This window comes from Eleutherodactylus coqui, chromosome 9 (assembly GCF_035609145.1).
Source record: "Eleutherodactylus coqui strain aEleCoq1 chromosome 9, aEleCoq1.hap1, whole genome shotgun sequence".
Lineage (NCBI taxonomy): Eukaryota > Metazoa > Chordata > Amphibia > Anura > Eleutherodactylidae > Eleutherodactylus > Eleutherodactylus coqui.
In genome coordinates, this window is record NC_089845.1 from 60575380 (window position 1) to 60594732 (window position 19353).

The 19353-nt window shown below is 42.0% G+C and overlaps 1 protein-coding gene across 4 annotated transcripts in view; it reads right to left on the reverse strand.

Moving 5' to 3' along the window:
- Nucleotides 1-19353, reverse strand: part of ATP9B (ATPase phospholipid transporting 9B (putative)) — a 265069-nt gene that overhangs the window by 213974 nt on the left and 31742 nt on the right. For all 4 annotated transcript variants that reach the window (XM_066579467.1, XM_066579466.1, XM_066579464.1 and 1 more), the window contains exons 3-6: nt 15978-16128; nt 11774-11887; nt 7789-7897; nt 4857-4915 (exon numbers count right to left, since the gene is read on the reverse strand). In XM_066579467.1, coding sequence (XP_066435564.1) covers nt 4857-4915; nt 7789-7897; nt 11774-11887; nt 15978-16128 — 433 coding nt within the window. The remainder of the gene's footprint in view (nt 1-4856; nt 4916-7788; nt 7898-11773; nt 11888-15977; nt 16129-19353) is intronic.

The following is a 19353-nucleotide window of genomic DNA, read 5'->3' on the forward strand; positions in this document are numbered from 1 at the left end:
AGCTTCCCTGCTGCTGCCACTACAAGTGAAGAATAGTATTACATCGGGCCATTCACATGAATGCCATCCATCCATGGACGGACTGGGTTGGCAAGAGCACTGCCTGCTTGTTAGCGGCTTTGTACTCCCTCTCATACAGTCAATGCTAACAAAGCACGAAGAAAAAAAAAAAAAGGAGACACACTTCAAGCTAGTCCCATGTGATTGCAGAAAGTTTAATAAATCCCCCTCAAGAGCACAAAATAATTATTCACCTTGTCAAGACTGAAGAGACGTGACGCCTGCAGGAGTGCCACTGTCCCTTCAATCAGCTGACTGGCAGAGCTGCCAGGAGTCGGACCACCACTGATGTGATATTGACATTATTGACAGGTCATCAATAAAAAATCCCTTTTAGGAATATCAATGCATTTGCTACAGGTTGTGTTACTATCCACTAAGCGCCATATGCACACAAGAGATGTCATTGACAGAGATGCCCCTTTTCAATGTCATATAGAGTAATTTTAGTTAAAAAAGAAAAAAAAAAGAAGAAACAGCAGCTAACAGTCTGGCATCCTAACCTACAGAAATATAAGCAAATTTTAACATCCATCAGTCTTCAAATGCTGTTCTTCACGCAGTCTATCGTAATTTACACCCTCAATTCAAAATTGCCAAGGTGCCAAAGTAAGAGGAAATATAACACTTGATATAGCATGTCATATGTAGATAATTGAAGTAAAGAGCCACGGGCGACTAGACAATGCAATCTGCTGGTAAGCAACATGATGACATCATAAGAAAAGTACCATAAAACTCGGCTAGATCGCAGAAGTGTAACAGATGTTCTTGCTGTGTCTTTTTATTTAGCAGAGCCAATTCATAGAGAGTGCAAAAGGCTGACCTAAGGCTGCGAGAGCACACTGTGCATGCAGCGATTTACAGATGTTTAGTACATCTGTTCATGGCGCTAAAGCTTTTTACATTCTGATACTAGCTGTGACATAAAAAGAATGCTTTCAAAGACAACCGAGTCCCAGATGTGAGAATACAGTGACAATCACGTTTATTACAGCTTCATCACTGGCTTAAAATGGAAAAAAATGACATGACTTGGGGGTCAATTCAGAATGCGGCACATTGGCAGAAAAATGGGCAACATACTTCTATTAAAAAAAACCTCAGGTCAGATCTTTAATATTGTTTTGCATGTTTGTCAATTTGACAATGAACGGCTTGGAATCACCATCCAGGGGTTAAAGGGATTTCCCTAGAATACTCTTACTAACAGTCAACCAGATATACCATAAGGGTCAGATCATTGGGATTCGACCGCTGGGTCCCACACTGATCCCAAGGACAGGGGTGCCAAGTCCTGTGGAGAATTTCCTTTACGTGTGGTCACTCAAGTAACCCTTTCAAGACCAAGGACTTTTGAGTTTTAATTAGAGATGAGCGAGCATACTCGCTAAGGGCAATTACTCGAACGAGCATTGTCCTTAGCGAGTACCTGCCCGCTGGGAAGAAAAGATTCGGGTGCCGGCGTGGGTGAGCGGTGAGTTACGGGAGTGAGCAGAGCAGGGGGTAGCGGGAGGGGGGGGGGGGGGGGGAGACAGGGAGAGAGAGATCTCCCCTCCATTCCCCCCTGCTCTCCCCCGCCGACACCCCAAATCTTTTCTTTCAAGCGGGCAGGTACTCGGTAAGGACAATGCTCGCTCGAGTAATTGCCCTTAGCGAGTATGCTCGCTCATCTCTAGTTTTCATTCATTTGTTTGTCCCCGTCTTCCAAAAGTCATAACTTGGTCATTTTTCTATGGACATAGCTGTACAAGTTCTTGTTTTTTGGGAGACAAGTTGTATTTTTCTTGCCACTATTTCCTGTACCATATAAAGTACTTGAAAAAAAAAACTAATATTTTTGAAATCTTGTTTTTACAGTGTTCATGCTCCAGTAAAAATCACAGATTGACCCTATGTGAGTCGGTAGGATTACAGCGTTATCACATTTATATAGTTTCTTGTAGGGGGTACAAGGGTTTGAGCTGTAGTTTTCATTGGGAACATTTTAGAATAGAAATCATTTTTAATTCTTAAAAAAAAAAAAAAAAAAAAAAAAAGAATAGGTGGGGTTTCCAAAAAGCTGCAATTCTGACATCGCGTATTTTGTTTTTCTTCACCATGAAGGATAAATAGTGTAATATTTTAATAATTCATACATTTATGGATATAAATTAACCATTTATGTTTATGGTTTACATTTTTATTGGAAAAATTTGAAAATGGTTTTCTTTTAAACACTTTTAATTTTCCCTTCTTTGTTTTTTTAGTCTTATTTCACCTTGTTTTAGGCCCAATGCCCACAGACAGATTATTGCAGCAATGTCCGTCCATAACATGCTATGTTAAAAGATTCTCCCCTGCCCACGAGCAGAAATCAATTGCGATTCTTGCTCGCGAGGGAGAACCGCAGCATGTTCTATTTTGTGCGGAAAATCACACAGATGGTTTCCATTGCAGTCAATGGAAGCCATCTGTCCCGCGATACTTCCACAGTGAGCACTGCAGAAGTATCGCAGGAATCCGTGTCATAGCCCAGCGCCGATGCATCATGAGCTGTACTGTGCATGCGCGCTGGCTCAGACACTCACGGCGGATCCAAACAGGTGAGTATAGTAGAGTCTTTGGGGGCACGGAGTCTGATTTCACTGCGGCTGTGGGCATGAGGCCTTCATCCCCACAGGAGGACGTGGCCTTGTGATCACTTGATAGTTCTGTATTGCAATATACAATATAGAAGCAAACTCAGTCAGATGACTGGAACTAAGTTTCAGCTGCAAGAAACGCATGTTAATGCACTCTAAGACCCCATTCACATTGTGTTGGGGGCTCCGTTTGTTACAGTCAGTGCAGATTGGGCACAGAATCCAGAAAACAGTGGGGCAGCATACTGTGCTATTTCATCCAGGAATATTACAACTGGCATCGCAGAAAGACCCCATTACAGTTTGTCTGGTGCCATTTGGGTCTGCCACTGGTTCTAGTATCTTCGTAGTTTGGATCAAAGGACAGAGTCTAACAGAAATCACGCCGAAGGCTCGCACAGTGTGAGTGAGGCTTAAGACAGTTATTTGTAAGTTATCTTATCTATAGTGGCAATGAAGAATTAAACCTAACTGCAACTATGGGGCACATTTATAAAGGTTTTACATCACTTTCCGAGGTAAAATGCCGCAAATTGTAGCAGAAATGGGTATTTGCACAAATAATTGTGTTTTGTTTTTTTTGTTGTTTGTTTTTTTTAATCCTGTCTGCGGTCCCATCAGTTTCCCGAAACATGGGCAGGGCTTTCAAGAGTGGGTGTGGCAGCCCCACACCAACAGATCTAATAACTTATGCCAGAAATTGGTGTAAAATATACATGAAATTTGTGTTAGCTTGGACCTGGTGTACACTTCTGAGACGGCGCACGGAGGAGCCGGGATGTGTGCGCCCCTACATGTATTAAGCACACCGTGCGTCTGGGAAACTCCTGCTAAACCCGATGTCAGAGAACTCTCTATTAGTAAATTTCCTCCTATGTGTCTTTAAGCAACTTTCTTTGGGCTTTGAACATCCTATGAGTACCGATGGTGAAGTTATTCTGTCTGCGTAAACCTCACAGCAATCCTGGCAAGTCTAAGCATTGCAAACTCAACAGTGCACCGTTATAAAATAGTAAAAGAGGCAAAAAATCTTGAAATGAAATTACTTAAAAAATATGCATTTGGTTGCCATGACTAGGAGCAAGGAACATCAGATGAGATTTAAACTCAGAGCAAGATAATGGAATTTTACAAAGTTGGAGCCTGAAGATGTAGCACTGATCAGAGCACATCCACTTCTTAGCTAGGAAACATTCTATACCTTCATATATATTACTATATATGCAATAGCCAGTTGACAAATAACCTCAAGGAAGCCTTAAGGCCCATTTACACACACAGATATCCTTCAAAAGATTGAAAGATCAGCGATCATTTTGCATAAAGTACTAATAGGCACTAATTGCTATTAGTACTTTATTAGCTTCATTTGCATGCAAATGAGCTTCTGGAAGCTGTTAGAGAACTCAGCAGGAGGTCTGAGCTCTGTAATTAGCTCTATTGCTCAGCCAAGGGCTCCCCGTGGAGAATTCCACACCATGGACAGCAGACACAGCCTGAGGTCCTGCTTATCAGCTGTTCTGCTGTTGGAGCTGAGAAAAGCTGTAACAATGTTATCAGCTGTTCTCAGCTCTCCCACAGGCAGAACACAGCGTGCGGTCCTGCTTATCAGCTGTTCTGCTGAACAACGGTTTTTTTAAGCAGGACTTAAAATCGTCACTCGGCTCAACATTGAAAGACGGGCATATTTAGACAACGATTATCGCTCAAAAGACGTTTTGTGAGCGAATTTTGAGCGATAATCGTTGTGTCTAAATGGGCCCTTAACCGCGTGCACAACCATTATGTCAACCAGTAAGTCACCATTAAAAAAAAAAAATTTCAGCAAATTTTAAGTCTCAGATGATGTAATAGAAACATAACATAAGTCAGCCATGTACTATTCACTTCCCCCCTTACCAGTAATTAGAATGCTTGATTGCTTTGAAAAATAACCAGGTGCTCTAAACTATGGCTTTACATCGTGGCATGAAAATTGAACACTTCACACAGACTGTTTGTTTGCTTTAGTTGTAAACATATGGATCATCCTATCAGATGACTCATTAATTTCCCTGTTATGCCAAGTTCATCTTTTGTGTTTGAGTGTGTAATCGTGGAGCTCTGGCAATGCAGAAGGTTGCGTGCCGCTATCTACAAAACACAATAATAGACGGAGGAGGTAATTGTTACCTTTTCTACTATGATAAGGTCTCCAACTTGGATATCTGAACTTTTCACTTGGACTTTTCCTAAAATAAAAATGAAAATGATCCTTATTACTTGTGCGTTGTATCCAGACAGATATATACGTACATATCATATATACATACATCACCACTGCCACAATACCTGATCGACATTCACCATATTCAGAAGGCCTAGATTGTTATTTTTCCGTCAGCAGAGCTGTCATAGGGTTCGTCTTATTGCAAGACAAGTAGTCATTTTTATTGATCCTTTTTGGGTTATATACATCTTTTTAGTCAGTTTTTATTCCATGGGAGGCAGAATGAGTAGAAGGAAAATAATTGTTTTTTGCATTTTTTGCACAATGCTCTCTGCGGGATAAATAATGTTTGACTTTTATGGTATGGATTGTTATGGTTGTAGCGATATCAATGGTTTGTATTTTTTTGTTGATTTAACATTTACATAATAATGCATTTTGCATGGAAGAGAGGTTTTATTTCCCGTTTTCCATATTTTTACCTTTGCATTTAACTTTGCGCTGTCGCTGTGTTACAGCTGACACCAGCTGCCGACGGGACAGCTCCTTTGCCTGCAGCATCGCAGCACTGTACATTTAAGGCACAAGAAATGAAGGAGGGGGAGATTGAAGTCCATGAGAACAGAAGGGAGTGGAGAGGAAGAGGGACATGAGCAGAAACTCATCCATATGTGGAGTTACAGCAAATGGTGAGTAATTTGCTGCTATTTAATTACATCTACGCTGCTCAGCACTGCTGTACACTGTCCTACACGATCATGCCTGTGTGTATTACAAAGTGCAGAAACTGCAGTGATACTGTGCAGTGTATAAAACAGTACAGCAGATAGGCTTCTCCTACCAGTTCTGAAGGGGTTGAGAATCAGATATACATTCTGCAAAGAAGGAAATGGGAAAAAAAGGGTAGGATACAAGTAATATAATGGCCAAAAATAGTATTATTCCATATAAACACAGCAGCTTATTCGGAAAAGTCTTCTGAAAAATTAGACAGATAGGACCCCTGCACATGGGCAGAAATTCTGCGGCGGGATGGTTTCCGCAGAATTTACGCCTCTGCCCGCCTGCATAGGATTGCATTACAATACGCAATTCTATGCAGACGGCCACGATTTGTCCGCATGAAAATGCACACGGAAAAACAAGTGTTAAAAATGCAAGATTTTAGTTTGTTTTTTTCTTTTTTAAATATATATTGTGACTGAAAATAGTTAAAAAAAAAAAAACACCCAAAATTCGTTACATGTTTAACAGCAAAATAGCATTTATATAATAGGTCATTTTCTGATGACACACTCCCGTTAAGGCGACAAAGTTCTGCATCAAATATCTTTACATAGGACAAATGCAACATCTACAATTAAACATTTTCCAGAGAGTTTCTTAAATTTTCCCAAGACTATTATGGGGATCACGTGAACCTCCAGTCAGAAGCTCAAACCTGCTCAAACGTACGTCAGCACAACGAGGAGGACTCCCTGCTAATTATTATTCTTTCAGCTCTCTTAGGACAGAGCTGCCCATCTGTGGCTAGAGTTAGGCTACAGTGTCCAATCGGACGTAGTCTTGTATATATCCCGTTTCATCCTTGGTTCAGGCAGCCGGAATTGGTGATAAAAAATGGGCGGTGTCCTACACTATATCAAGTTTAAGCTTGTGACTGGAGGGGCGTTTTACCCCGTTAATGACCAGACACTTTTTAGGGACTTTAGCCATGAGGTGGTTTTATTGCCCTATTTTATTTCCTTTAGCTAACAAAATTATTTTTGCTGCATTTTATTTTCCATGACAAATAGGGCTATTTTTTAATATCTTTTTCACTGACTTTTTTTTTTCCAGTTTTTTAATTTTAACCGAAGTAAAAAGCTAAAAAAAATTATTTTAACATTTATAGTTATTTTTTTAAACTAGTATATTCACGCTAAAATAAAGTATCAGAAAGGGTCCCTTATTTTGTTTCGGACGTTGTGATATATAATAGGTATGGTTTGGGATTACAGGGTGCTTATACTGATGGTTTGGTCGGCTTTGGGTTATTTTCTTTTTAATCTATAGATTGTTGTTTTATTCTGTAATTTGGTTTTACTTCTTTATGTAATAATTTTTTTTACTATCTATGTCCCCCAGGACGTCATATAAGACCTTTGGGGGACATTCACATGTTTTTTTATTTGATACTTTCCCACTGTAGCTGGGGCATCCATAGGAGCTTCAGTTACAGGGAAAAACATCCCCTGTAGTGACAATAATCACTGGCAGAGCTGATCAGGGTCTTCTGGGACCCTGTAGCTCTGCTGTGCCAAAGGTCACCCGGCGGTCACTGACTACTGGCTTGCGTAGTGCAAAAAAGAATTCTACTTTCACTTTTTTAGTACACCGTGCTCATGGAGCGTTGTGTACTAAATAAAGGAGAAGGCAGAAAGGGGTAAAACCCACTTCTCCCCTCTCCTCCGGTTTATCAACTGTGACTAACAGCTGACAACCCGTCCTGCTTCTGATTGATTGCAGAAGCAGAGGCTTTAATCCCCGTCGTAATTTTTCATACAGCTGGGTTTTAAGCCCGTGACCAAGCGCCGTATATTTACCAGTGCTTGGTCCTTAATGGGTTAATAGACATGACATTTCTGTGGAACCTAGTGACTGGTAGGTAATACCTGGCAAAGCTGCCCTACTAATGCATCAATACTTTTACTTTGTATAATATTCAGTTGTCCTACTGCAAGAGAGAACACTTCTTTTTTTTCTAGAAAACTCCTATACTCAGTCAGCTAGCTCCATTTAGCGGATGCATCTATTCTGTACTGTAAATTAACTTATTTACTTAGTCAGCCCCTAGAAAAACTAAAAAAAAAAATCAAGATTGAAGAAACATAAAATGAAATGCTATTTACTAACCTCTGATGGTAAGCTTGCTATACAATTGTGAATTCATTTCTTTGTCTCTCTTGAGCCTTCGATATTCATCAGCTGCTTCCCTTACCATAGTGACAGCCAGAACAAACCCCTATGAAGAACACAAGGCCAAATGTTAACTATACAATGCCATATTAATGTATGGCTTCTGGTGTTCAGACAACATCATTCATGAAACAAGAAATAGATTTCAAATGGTTGACCAAATTGGATGGGGCTACTTTGACATCACTTTATACAATAAGCAACTTCAGAAACAAATGTTTGTGCAAGAATAAACTGTAACAAGCGACATTCATAGGTTTTATGGCCCAAAGTATGGCTGCAGAGAGTTCTTTTGGCAGACGTTTTACATGATCACTTTAGGATACTTCCTCCAGTACTTTTCTGAACGGAATAACGGCTATGCTTCATAATTGTATAAAGATATATACACTATAGTCTATAAGGAAACAAGCCAACGCATGCCCAAAAACATCAAGAGGCGCTTACTAGAGATGAGCGCGTATACTCACTAAGGCACATTACTCAATCGAGTAGTGCCTTAGCGGAGTATCTCCCCGCTCGTCTCTAAAAATTCGGGGGCCGGCGGGGGACAGGGAGCGGCAGGGGAGAGCGGGAAGGAATGGAGGGGAGATCTCTCTCTCCCTCTTTCCCCCCCCACTCCCTGGCGCAACTCACCAGTCACCCCCGCCGGCCCCTGAATCTTTAGAGACGATCGGGGAGATACTCAGCTAAGGCACTACTCGCTCGAGTAATGTGCCTTAGCGAGTATACTCGCTCATCTCCAGCGCTTACATTTAAGTAAAACTGTAGCGCAGCCTCATTACTATATAGATATATTATTATGTATTACACACAGTGTCTTGCAAAAATAGTCCTACAGGTTGTCTTTCTTGCACTACCCCCCGGAATTAAAATGAACCTGAGGGGTTAGTACTAATTGAGTTACACAATATGTGAGAATGGTGGATTTGAAGAGAAGGGAAGTGTTGGGTTTGGCATGATGGCCAAGAAGTTCAATCTTAGTATCATCTGGCCAGTGAACTTTCTTCCATGTGTTGGGAGAGCTTTCCATTTGTTTTGCAAACTCCAAATAGGTTTTCTTATGTTTTTTTCTTAAAGGGATGTTCCTGTTAAGCAAAGTTGTTGACAAAAAAAGGCTAATCAAATGTTATTAAAGTTTGGAATTTGGTTCTGCTTTGAATTTTTTGTCTGAAGCTCTAAAAACCATTACCTTCTCCCGGCACTTCAGAAATATGTATTTACAGGCTGCCCTGGATACAACAGGTCGGGCTTGCTCCGTAGGAAAAGGCAGGGATGGCTTTTGCACTCTTCAGTTCTCGGGACTGACCAATAGCAGAGCAGCACTTAGCAGGAACGCACACAGGAGTGCAGAGTAGGGAACTGTGGGAAATGTAGTTTTAAGCTGTATATTTAAGGGATGATGCCGCCATCTTGGAAAATACTGATGCGGGAAAACACCAGAAATGAAAGACAGGATCAGAAGGTAATGGCTGCGCAATTTATAGCTATAGGTAGTTATGCATAAACATGGAGCAAATACCTTTCATGTCCGGGAAATAAAAAAAGACTAATCATCACAGATCATCCATGAACTATGGACTCCCCTGCTCCCCAGTCATCACAGCACGCACCACGTTAGCCATTTCCTAACACGCTCAGCCTTCCCTCTCTCTTTGCTGACTGTGCACTGATGGGGCGGGAATACAAAGTCTAGCACATGATTAAGTAAGGCTCAGACAACCAGCACTAGTTTCCATCTCTGCAGCCCTCCCTGGCCACCTCCACTACTTGCTGCCCCTCTTGCTGCAGCTTTACCCCAGTCCTGATATTAGCCACACCGGCAAAGGCGGGCTAACTCCGATTTCACAACTGTGATAAAAATGGCTTTTTTTTTATTCAGAAAGGATTTTATTGAAACATAAAGCAATTGTAGAAAAACAATGTATCAAATTCAAAAGATTGAAAGATCAGCGATCGTTTTGCATAAAGTACTAATAGGCACTAATTGCTATTAGTACTTTTTCAGCTTCATTTGCATGCAAGTGAGCTTCTGGGAGCTGTTGCAGGACTTAGCAGGAGATTTGAGCTCTGTAATTAGCTCCATTGTTCTGCCACGGGCTGCTAAAAGAAAACAGTGTAATCTCTAGCTGGAGATTTGAGCATCATGGACAGCAGACACAGAGTGTAGTCCTGCTTATCAGCTGTTCTGCCAGGGGACTAACAGCTGAGAATAGCTGATACAATGTTATAAGCTGTAATCAGCTCTTCCCAGGCAGAACACAGCATGCGGTCCTGCTTAGCAGCTGTTCTGTCGAACGATGGTTTTTAAGCAGAACTGAAAATAGTCGTTCGGCAGAAAACTGAAAGATGGACACATTTAGACACAATGATTATCTTTTGAGCGAATTTTGAGTGATAATCGTTGTGTCTCAATGGGCCTTAAAGCTATAGCAATATAGTCTTATTTGTGCGAGGAACACATTGTGAGCAGGTGTATTGAATGAAGTATGCAAAGTGGATGCACCACTGGACTATACAACATCAATGAGAGAGACACAACTAGCACATACAGCATACAACTGCTCGAGTGAAAGTAGCCAGATTATAAAGTACGAGGAAAAAAAGAATCCAGAGCAGCTAAACAGCAAAGTACTTGTGTGGGATGGAGAGAAGTTTCTTTTACAGGAAGGAGTTATTCACACCCCTAATCAATTGCGCAAGAGAAGGAATAGTCATCCATCCAATTCCGTGTAGTTAGTTTTATGGCCTGGAAAACCGTCTTGTATAAAAGGAGTTAGTGGGAAGCAGAAAGCTGAAGTGGGTCAAGGTAGCCCAACAAACATGCCTCGGGACAGGGACAAAGTCTGACACCCTGGGTCCAGGAGCTTTGTATAGAAGGACATCGCCATGCAAAGTGAAGGAAGGATCATGGGCAGATATCACTTTTATTGAGGCAGAACCTAGCTACTCCAGCTGTAGTCAAGTAAGCTTAGTGAAGAACGTATACTTGTCTTGCTGTTTCTGAATGCATTGCCAAAATGTCCTCCTACTCATCATCAGGAATGTCCCCGACTAACGTCTCCCACTTGGCTCTGCAGTGTGCCAGACGCTTGTAGTAGTGGCATGCTATAAGGCTATTATATATGGTGGAAATGCTGCCTCTGGGGCTGTCCTTCATAAATAGGATGGGCATACAGAAGTCAGAGTATTCTAGCAGCCAAGTACCAAACGTGTTGCCCTTGTATATACCAAAACAGCATATTGTTAAGATCCCTGGGGAATAGTATATGGCCTAGTATCTCTATTACACACTGGAGCCATATTACAGGATCCGCAATGTTAGGAAATTCAGTTGGCGGATTGTTATACCACAAAGGAGTAGAAGTATGGAAAGGAGGGTTACCTTAATGCGCTAGGACTCTAAGCCTGGGTTCTCACATGCCGGATTAACAGGGAAAATCTTGCTGTTTGGCCGCAGCGAAAAACCGCGAGATTTTTGCCGGGAGAAGCGCTGCTTCAAAACCCGCGGCACTTAGCCTCCCATAGAGGAGAGCGCGGTCGCAGCGGAAGAAGAAAAAAAATGAACATGCTGTGGCCGGTGAATCCGCGCCGCAGCACCGGCTTTGCCGCGGCGGATTCATTGTCCCGTGTGGACGAGATTTCTGAGAAATCTCGTTCAAATGGCAAGTGAATCCTGGGATTAGCGGGTGCGGGCGGATTTGCGGCGGCAAAATTCCGGACGGAATTTCCGCGGCAAATCCGCCCCGTGTGAACCCAGCCTAAATCGGACCTTTTTGGCTTGTAGGAAAATATTTTTTTTTATAGAGATAGTGAACATCCATCTTTTAGTCAAGAATGCGTTCAGCCCTCGTTATACAATATGGAAAGATATATACATATAAATACAGACATTAAATAGAGTACTAAAACCCAAACTTACCAGTGGGGCCCAATAGGTGTACAAGTAGCCTATTTTAAGAGCAGGCACAAACTGGGAACAGGCAACTACCAGAAAATATAGATTCAAGAAAAATTTGAATTGTTGATATAAAACCTTGAAAAAAGAAAAAAAACACACAATGAAATATATGAACAACATAGTATTTAGAAGAAATGACAAATTCTCAAAAGCTGCTTTTAGGTAGCTAGCAATGTTTTCGTTTAACCCTTTCATCACCAAGGCACATTGATGCTCCTTTGTCCAGGCCACATCCTGCAGTTCTAGTATTTACACTTTTAAAAAAAACATAACTTTTTTAATTTTTGGGTGACATATCTACATGAGGGCTTGTTTTTTTGCGGAAACTGTTTTTCAACGGCACAATTTAACGTGCCATATAATGCATAAGAAGACTTTTAAAAATGTCTAAGTGGGGTAATTCTTTTAAAAGGCAGTTATTTTTCCCACTCAATAACTTTTTCATGTTTCTGTCATTGAGGCTGTGAGGGCTCGTTTACTGCAGAGTGACTTGCAGTTTGTACCGCTACCATTTTGGGGAACATATGACTTTTTGATAGCTTTTTATTCAATTTTTTCATGGAGATGGAGTAACAGAAAGAGTGCAATTCTGCCATTGTGGGTTTTTTTTCTAACAGTGTTAATCATGTAAGATTAAGAGAGATATTTTAAGAAATTGGAACTTAATAGATGTAGCTATACCCATTTATAGATTTTTTTTCATGCGATTTAGATGCGACTGGGAAAAGTTAGTTATTTTTTTACTTTTCAATGTATTTTTATAATATTTTAAAAAATCTATTTATCTTCATGTTACTAAGAGTGGACACCCACTAGCGTTTTTCTTGCGTATTTTTTTTTAACATTAGAAAGTCCCATTGGCAATCACGTTTTAAAAATGCAGCGATATCGCGTGAAAAAATTGCGCAAGTAAAACGCAAGTGGGTGTCCACCCTTACTTAGATTATTTTTGCCAGTCCCCATAGGGTATTAGGACTAGAATGTTTGATCGCTTATACAGTATAATGCAATACCATGGTATTGCATAATGCTGTATTCTAACAGGCTGCCTGTTAAAGACGTACCACGCGCCCCTCTTTAATAAGTAAATAATCATGGCAGCCCTCGGGGCCTTCAAAAGTCCCCAGGCTGCCATGATATCCAGACAGAATCTCTGCGATAATCCTGATCGGGACATTTAAATGCCACTATCAGTAGATGTCGGCTGCCAGAGACAGCTGATACTTGCTATGTATGGGGCAGGTTCAGCTCCCGAGCCCACTCCATACACCGCATATGATGTGGATGACCATTTGCGTCCTAACTACATGGGATATATGAAATTAGAACATAAAGAGTCGTATAACGTATTATGGGGGCAGTCTCCTCTAAAAGCAGGCACCTGATGGTGGCATTGGATGATGGCACAGAGTGCCTCCATATAGGCTATGTGAACGGCACCTAAATTGTATACCTTCAATTATCTTGTGAAGACAAACTGTATATAATGTAACTGCGTAACAAGCTGAACCTAAAGTAAAGCTATTTATTTACTCCCGGATCATACAATAATTAACACGCTTAAAAATTCCAACTACAAATGTAATTTAATTAAAAAACTGGAGCGTGAGGCTTTAATCACAACAATAAATGGTTTACTGTATTCTTAATGAACTTCCTGACCTTTAGGAAAATGTGTGCTGTTTAAGCAATTTGTATGCATTTAATAATTTAAACTAAGGGAGAAAACAGCAGCGTGGTTCAATAAAGATGGGAATATTTATCTGTCTAAAAGACATTTGACATTTTATTACCTTGACACCGGATCAGCCTTTTAATTACACAGTCATTAGTTTTGCGAGTTTTAATAAACAGGCATATAAGATACAAAGCTATTTCTTACTTTTGTATATATAAAAGGTCAATAAACTGTGCAAACTTATTAGCATCGGTGAAATAAAAGCAGATGACACAGCAGGTTACATTGTATCAACTGCGCATACATATAATATATGGATAAAATGCAATTTCTAGGTAACAGACGATAACACGCCTAGCAGGCAACTCCGAGAAGATAGCAAAGTCATGAATTACTACATTGTGATCAGATTTTGAAATTCTCCCCAAATTAAACCAATTGTTTAAAAATCGGTGGTCTTAGTTTGATAAGCAAAATACACAGGAATTACTTTAAATGTATCTGTGTAGGAATTATCTCAGAGGCAAGCACAGAGGAAACCTTTAAACTACTAACAACCACTTGTCTGTATGTATGTGTGTGAGTGCTTCTTATGCTCCACCCCTGGTAACGTCATCACTCCGCCCCCTGGTGACGCCATCGTAGGTCCTACAACATACATAAAACACAGAGTCTGACCGACAGAAGAATAACACAGTTAGGGCTCTTGGAAGGGGAGGACAAAAATAACACACTGAAAATACAACTAAGCCGTAATCTTAGAAGACACAACTCAGCGGTCCTGACAGAAGACAACAACCTACCACCACCAGAGATCCAGTGGGCTAAAGGACCTGTGGTGATGTCACTGCTATAGGAGGAGCCAAGCTGTGTGTAGTAGAGCTGTGTGTGCATGTACCATTGGGTTGCCTGTGATAGCTGGGCCCCAGTTTATCTCTTGTTCCAATATACAGTTTAACTCTCTCTTTCAATATCTACTACCAGTTACAAGATCACAATGATATTTGTAAAGCATCTGTAAGTAGTAGGACCTTTATCTAAGTAGTTTCTCTGCATTCATTCACATGCCCGGTCGCATACAGCCAGCGCGAACGCCATCACTTCCGGGTTCAGAGGGACGGCTGTATGTAACGGGCATGTTAATGGATGCGGTCTGAAATGTGAGTTAATGCTTTTTTTAATGTAAATAATGGTTAAATTTTAATGTGTTATTGTGCTTGAGGAATTCGCAGTTATAGCAACGAAATGCATTGCACTACATCGGGGAAAAAAAACATAATTGGTATTACGGAAGGTGGAGTCTTCCTTATTTGAGCTCCGAGCTCTTTTTTTTGTTTTACTGTGTTTTTTGGGCTCATTCTATGAGAGGGCTCAATTTGTAAGGTGGCTCTCCTGATTGTTCAGGATTAGAGGGAAGAAGATGATCCTGCATTGATTGGTTATACGTCTACCAGGACTTGGAGGGTAACCACAGGCGGTTATCCCACTAGCGCTGGGTAAGTCCTTCTTCATTTTTATATACTGTTGTGCTGAGATTGGTAGAGCGCTGTCCCTAATTTATGGCCTTCAGCTTTATGGACTAGGTTATAAATGTTACTAAAATGCGTTGCAGGACAAGTTTTGAAGTCAATCAAGCCTGGCTATAATACATTTTTAATATGCCTATGGGAAGGAAACTGAAGAATAACATTTCTTATATAGAAAGCTGGTTCTCTTACAGTCACTGTGTGAAACATAATCATTTGGTGAGAGGTTAACACGGAGATATTCAAATCCCTAAATCAGGGCTTGTGTTGACAGGAGGGCTTATGACCCGGACTTGCTCTGCAACCTCAAAAAGGAATGAGATGTGGTCGCAGTCCTGGGTATAAACAGATCATGGGAGAGATCCTTGTATCGTCCCCTAATGTATTTATACATAGTGATTTGGTCGCCCATTAACCATCTTTTTCCCAGGGTGAAAAGTCCTAATTTTGATAGCCTCTCTGGGTATTCCAGTCCTCCTATTCCGTTTATTAATTTGGGCGATTGGACAAAAATTTAAAAATACAGAAGATTTCTAACAATTCCTTTTTCATTTTGCCATTATGGGGTATTGAGTGCAGAATGATGGGAAACAACATAATTTTGATTTTTTTTTTATTTGCCCAAACCCACAACATAACAAAATGTAAAAAATAAGTTAAAAGGTCTGAAGACTATCTGAATGTATTTTTCTAATTATATGGCAGTTTGTACCACATTTCATCAGGTTGCACAGCTCTGTTATGCTTTCATGGTGTCCAACACCAATTCGTAGATAACTTGCAGCATTGTGGCCACCTAATAGCATCCTATGCATCCAAATAAAGTAAAAAAAAAAAACTCTCAAAATCCAATTTTGTGCTCTGCCAATATGCCAAGGCATCGTGAAACGTTCCTTGTGTAATTAACTCTATTTCTTGCAGATATCGTATACATTTAGAGTGCTAAAGAAAATTTTTTTACCCCAGGTATAAACGTAAAGATGTTGTACTTCTGATTTTTTATAGCATTCCTTGGATATTTTTCTTCACATTTCTCTGGATATCCCAACCACACTGTTCGCGCCTTCAGTTCTTTTCTTTTTCGGCAAACATGTATTAGCCAATCGCAACAGCTACAAGACAAAATAAAGTATTACATTGCAATGGTGTGTTTTACATAACTTCATACTCTCAGATGGTTTTAAACAATGGCTAAAGTTTCATCTTTTACATCATCAAGACCTGTTAAGAGAGGTCATCGGTGGAGATTTGTGCACTGGGACTCCTACCAATCACTAGCGGGGCTGCTGTAACTTGGAGATCTTTGGATCTCGGAGTCTATTGGATTCTCCCACTAGCATCCATGAGGTTGGCACAATCTGTGGACAGGCCTCCATTAGCATGCCAAATATACTATGAATTTCTGTTAAAAGTGCATGCAAGGAAGCAGGTTTTGGTGTACGCTTAGCATCAGACTGGCATCACTTGTAGGGGTGGAAGGGACTAAATAGAACATATTATAGAATCCCTTTCAATGCAATATCCAAAAATAACATGACAGAGAATTGTGACCAATGCAGCTCTTGGCTAGAATATTTAAAGGGAATCTGTCACATTGAAAATGCGGTCAGTTCTGCAGGCAGCAAGAAATGGAAGAAGGAGCCGAGTCCATTGGTATATAGTTTGGTGGGGAACGAGTCAGTATCACTTCTCTATGCTAGTTCTGGGCCTAGGAGTCCAGTGAGCAGTTCTACTAAGTGACTGACAGGCTTCCGCATATTAATATGTACACAGAGTTAACTGTCAATCACCCGGCAGGACCGCCCACCGGACTCCAGAGCCCAGAATAAGGAGAGCTGTACAATAGGGTTATGACTTTTCAAAATATTAATTTTCCTGATGTTGTATTTTACAAACTTTTGCCTATGTATTAGCTTTCCGGTGTTATTTTCTTTTGGTCATGTAAAAACCTCCCGCACCCAATACTATTTCATTTTTTCCATATATGGCAAATAACAAATAATAGGAGTTTATAAGTTGAAAATAGAGATGAGCGAACGTACTCGTCCGAGCTTGATACTCGTTCGAGTATTAGCGTGTTCGAGATGCTCGTTACTAGAGGCGAGCACCACGCGATGTTCGAGTTACTTTCACTTTCATCTCTGAGACGTTAGCGCGCTTTTCTGGCCAATAGAAAGACAGAGAAGGCATTACATCTTCCCCCTGCGAAGTTCAAGCCCTATACCACCCCCTGCAGTGAGTGGCTGGCGAGATCAGGTGTCACCCGAGTATATAAATCGGCCCCTCCCGCGGCTCGCCACAGATGCATTCTGACAGAGATCAGGGAAAATGCTGCTGATGCCGGATCTGCTATAGGAAGAGCGTTAGGAGTGATTTTAGGCTTCAAGAACCCCAACGGTCCTTCTTAGGGCCACATTTGACCGTGTGCAGTACTGTTGAGGCTGCTTTTAGCAGTGTTGCATAATTTTTTTTTTCTTGTATATCGGGCGTGCAGAGCATTGCGTCCGCAGTCTGCAGTCATTGTACAGAGTATAGGGCCAGTACTGGTGAGGCAGGGAAAGAGATATCCAGGCTATATAGGCAGTGGGCTTTTTCAAAAAAATTGGGGAAAAACACTATTTTTGGGCTGCCTGTGACCGTCTTCAGTTTACTGCGTGTCTGCTGGGGGTAGTAGTCCTAATTAATACGCGGCTAAGCGTTACAGCAGGCTTGCGCAAAATTGTTTCCTGGGTTTGCTGTCTCTGTTACATCAGCGCCGTCATCCCGCCAGAGGGAAACAGTATACATAATATTATACGCTGCCTACAGTATCTATCTGCTGGGGGTAGTAGTCCTAATTAATACGCAGCTAAGCGTTACAGCAGGCTTGCACAAAATTGTTTCCTGGGTCTGCTGTCTCTGTTACATCACCGCCGTCATCCCGCCAGAGGGAAACAGTATACATAATATTATACGCTGCCTACAGTATCTGTCTGCTGTATCAGCTGAGCATTTTAAAAAAAATAGAAGCAAAATACTTAAGGCCTACTACTGGCCTTTGCCAACTTGACTGCTTCTGCGCTGTGAATTCCACTAGCTCAGTCATACGCACCTACGTCTCACTACAGGCGTGCGCAAAATTGTTTCCTGGCTCTGCTGCGCGTTCCGTAAGGGAAGTTAGCCTCCAACCACAGGCCAATAAGCGGCACATTTAATTACAGCGTTCTGTTTCTGCACTACTGGTAATACAGCATGCTGAGGAGTAGGGGTAGGCCTAGAGGACGTGGACGAGGACGCGGAGGCCCAAGTCAGGGTGTGGGCACAGGTCGAGCTCCTGATCCAGGTGTATCGCAGCCGACTGCTGCGGGATTAGGAGAGAGGCACGTTTCTGGCGTCCCCACATTCATCTCACAATTAATGGGTCCACGCGGTAGACCTTTATTAGAAAATGAGCAGTGTGAGCAGGTCCTGTCGTGGATGGCAGAAAGTGCATCCAGCAATCTATCGACCACCCAGAATTCTGCGCCGTCCACTGCTGCAACTCTGAATCCTCTGGCTGCTGCTCCTCCTTCCTCCCAGCCTCCTCACTCCATTACAATGACACATTCTGAGGAGCAGGCAGACTCCCAGGAACTGTTCCCGGGCCCCTGCCTAGAATGGCCAGCAATGGTTCCTCTCCCACCGGAGGAGTTTGTCGTGACCGATGCCCAACCTTTGGAAAGTTCCCTGGGTCCGGGGGATGAGGCTGGGGACTTCCGGCAACTGTCTCAAGACCTTTCAGTGGGTGAGGAGGACGATGACGATGAGACACAGTTGTCTATCACTCAGGTAGTAGTAATTGGAGTAAGTCCGAGGGAGGAGCGCACAGAGGATTCGGAGGAAGAGCAGCAGGACGATGAGGTGACTGACCCCACCTGGTTTGCTATGCCTACTGAGGACAGGTCTTCAGAGGGGGAGGCAAGTGCAGCAGCAGGGCAGGTTGGAAGAGGCAGTGCGGTGGCCAGGGGTAGAGGCAGGGCCAGACCGAATAATCCACCAACTGTTTCCCAAAGCGCCCCCTCGCGCCATGCCACCCTGCAAAGGCCGAGGTGCTCAAAGGTCTGGCAGTTTTTCACTGAGAGTGCAGACGACCGACGAACAGTGGTGTGCAACCTTTGTCGCGCCAAGATCAGCCGGGGAGCCACCACCACCAGCCTCACCACAACCAGCATGCGCAGACATATGATGGCCAAGCACTAGAGATGAGCGAACGTACTCGTAACGAGTACTTACGCACCCGAGTACCGCCATTTTCGAGTACTTCAGTACTCGGGTGAAAAGATTCGGGGGGCGCCGTGGCGGCACGGGGGGTAGCAGTG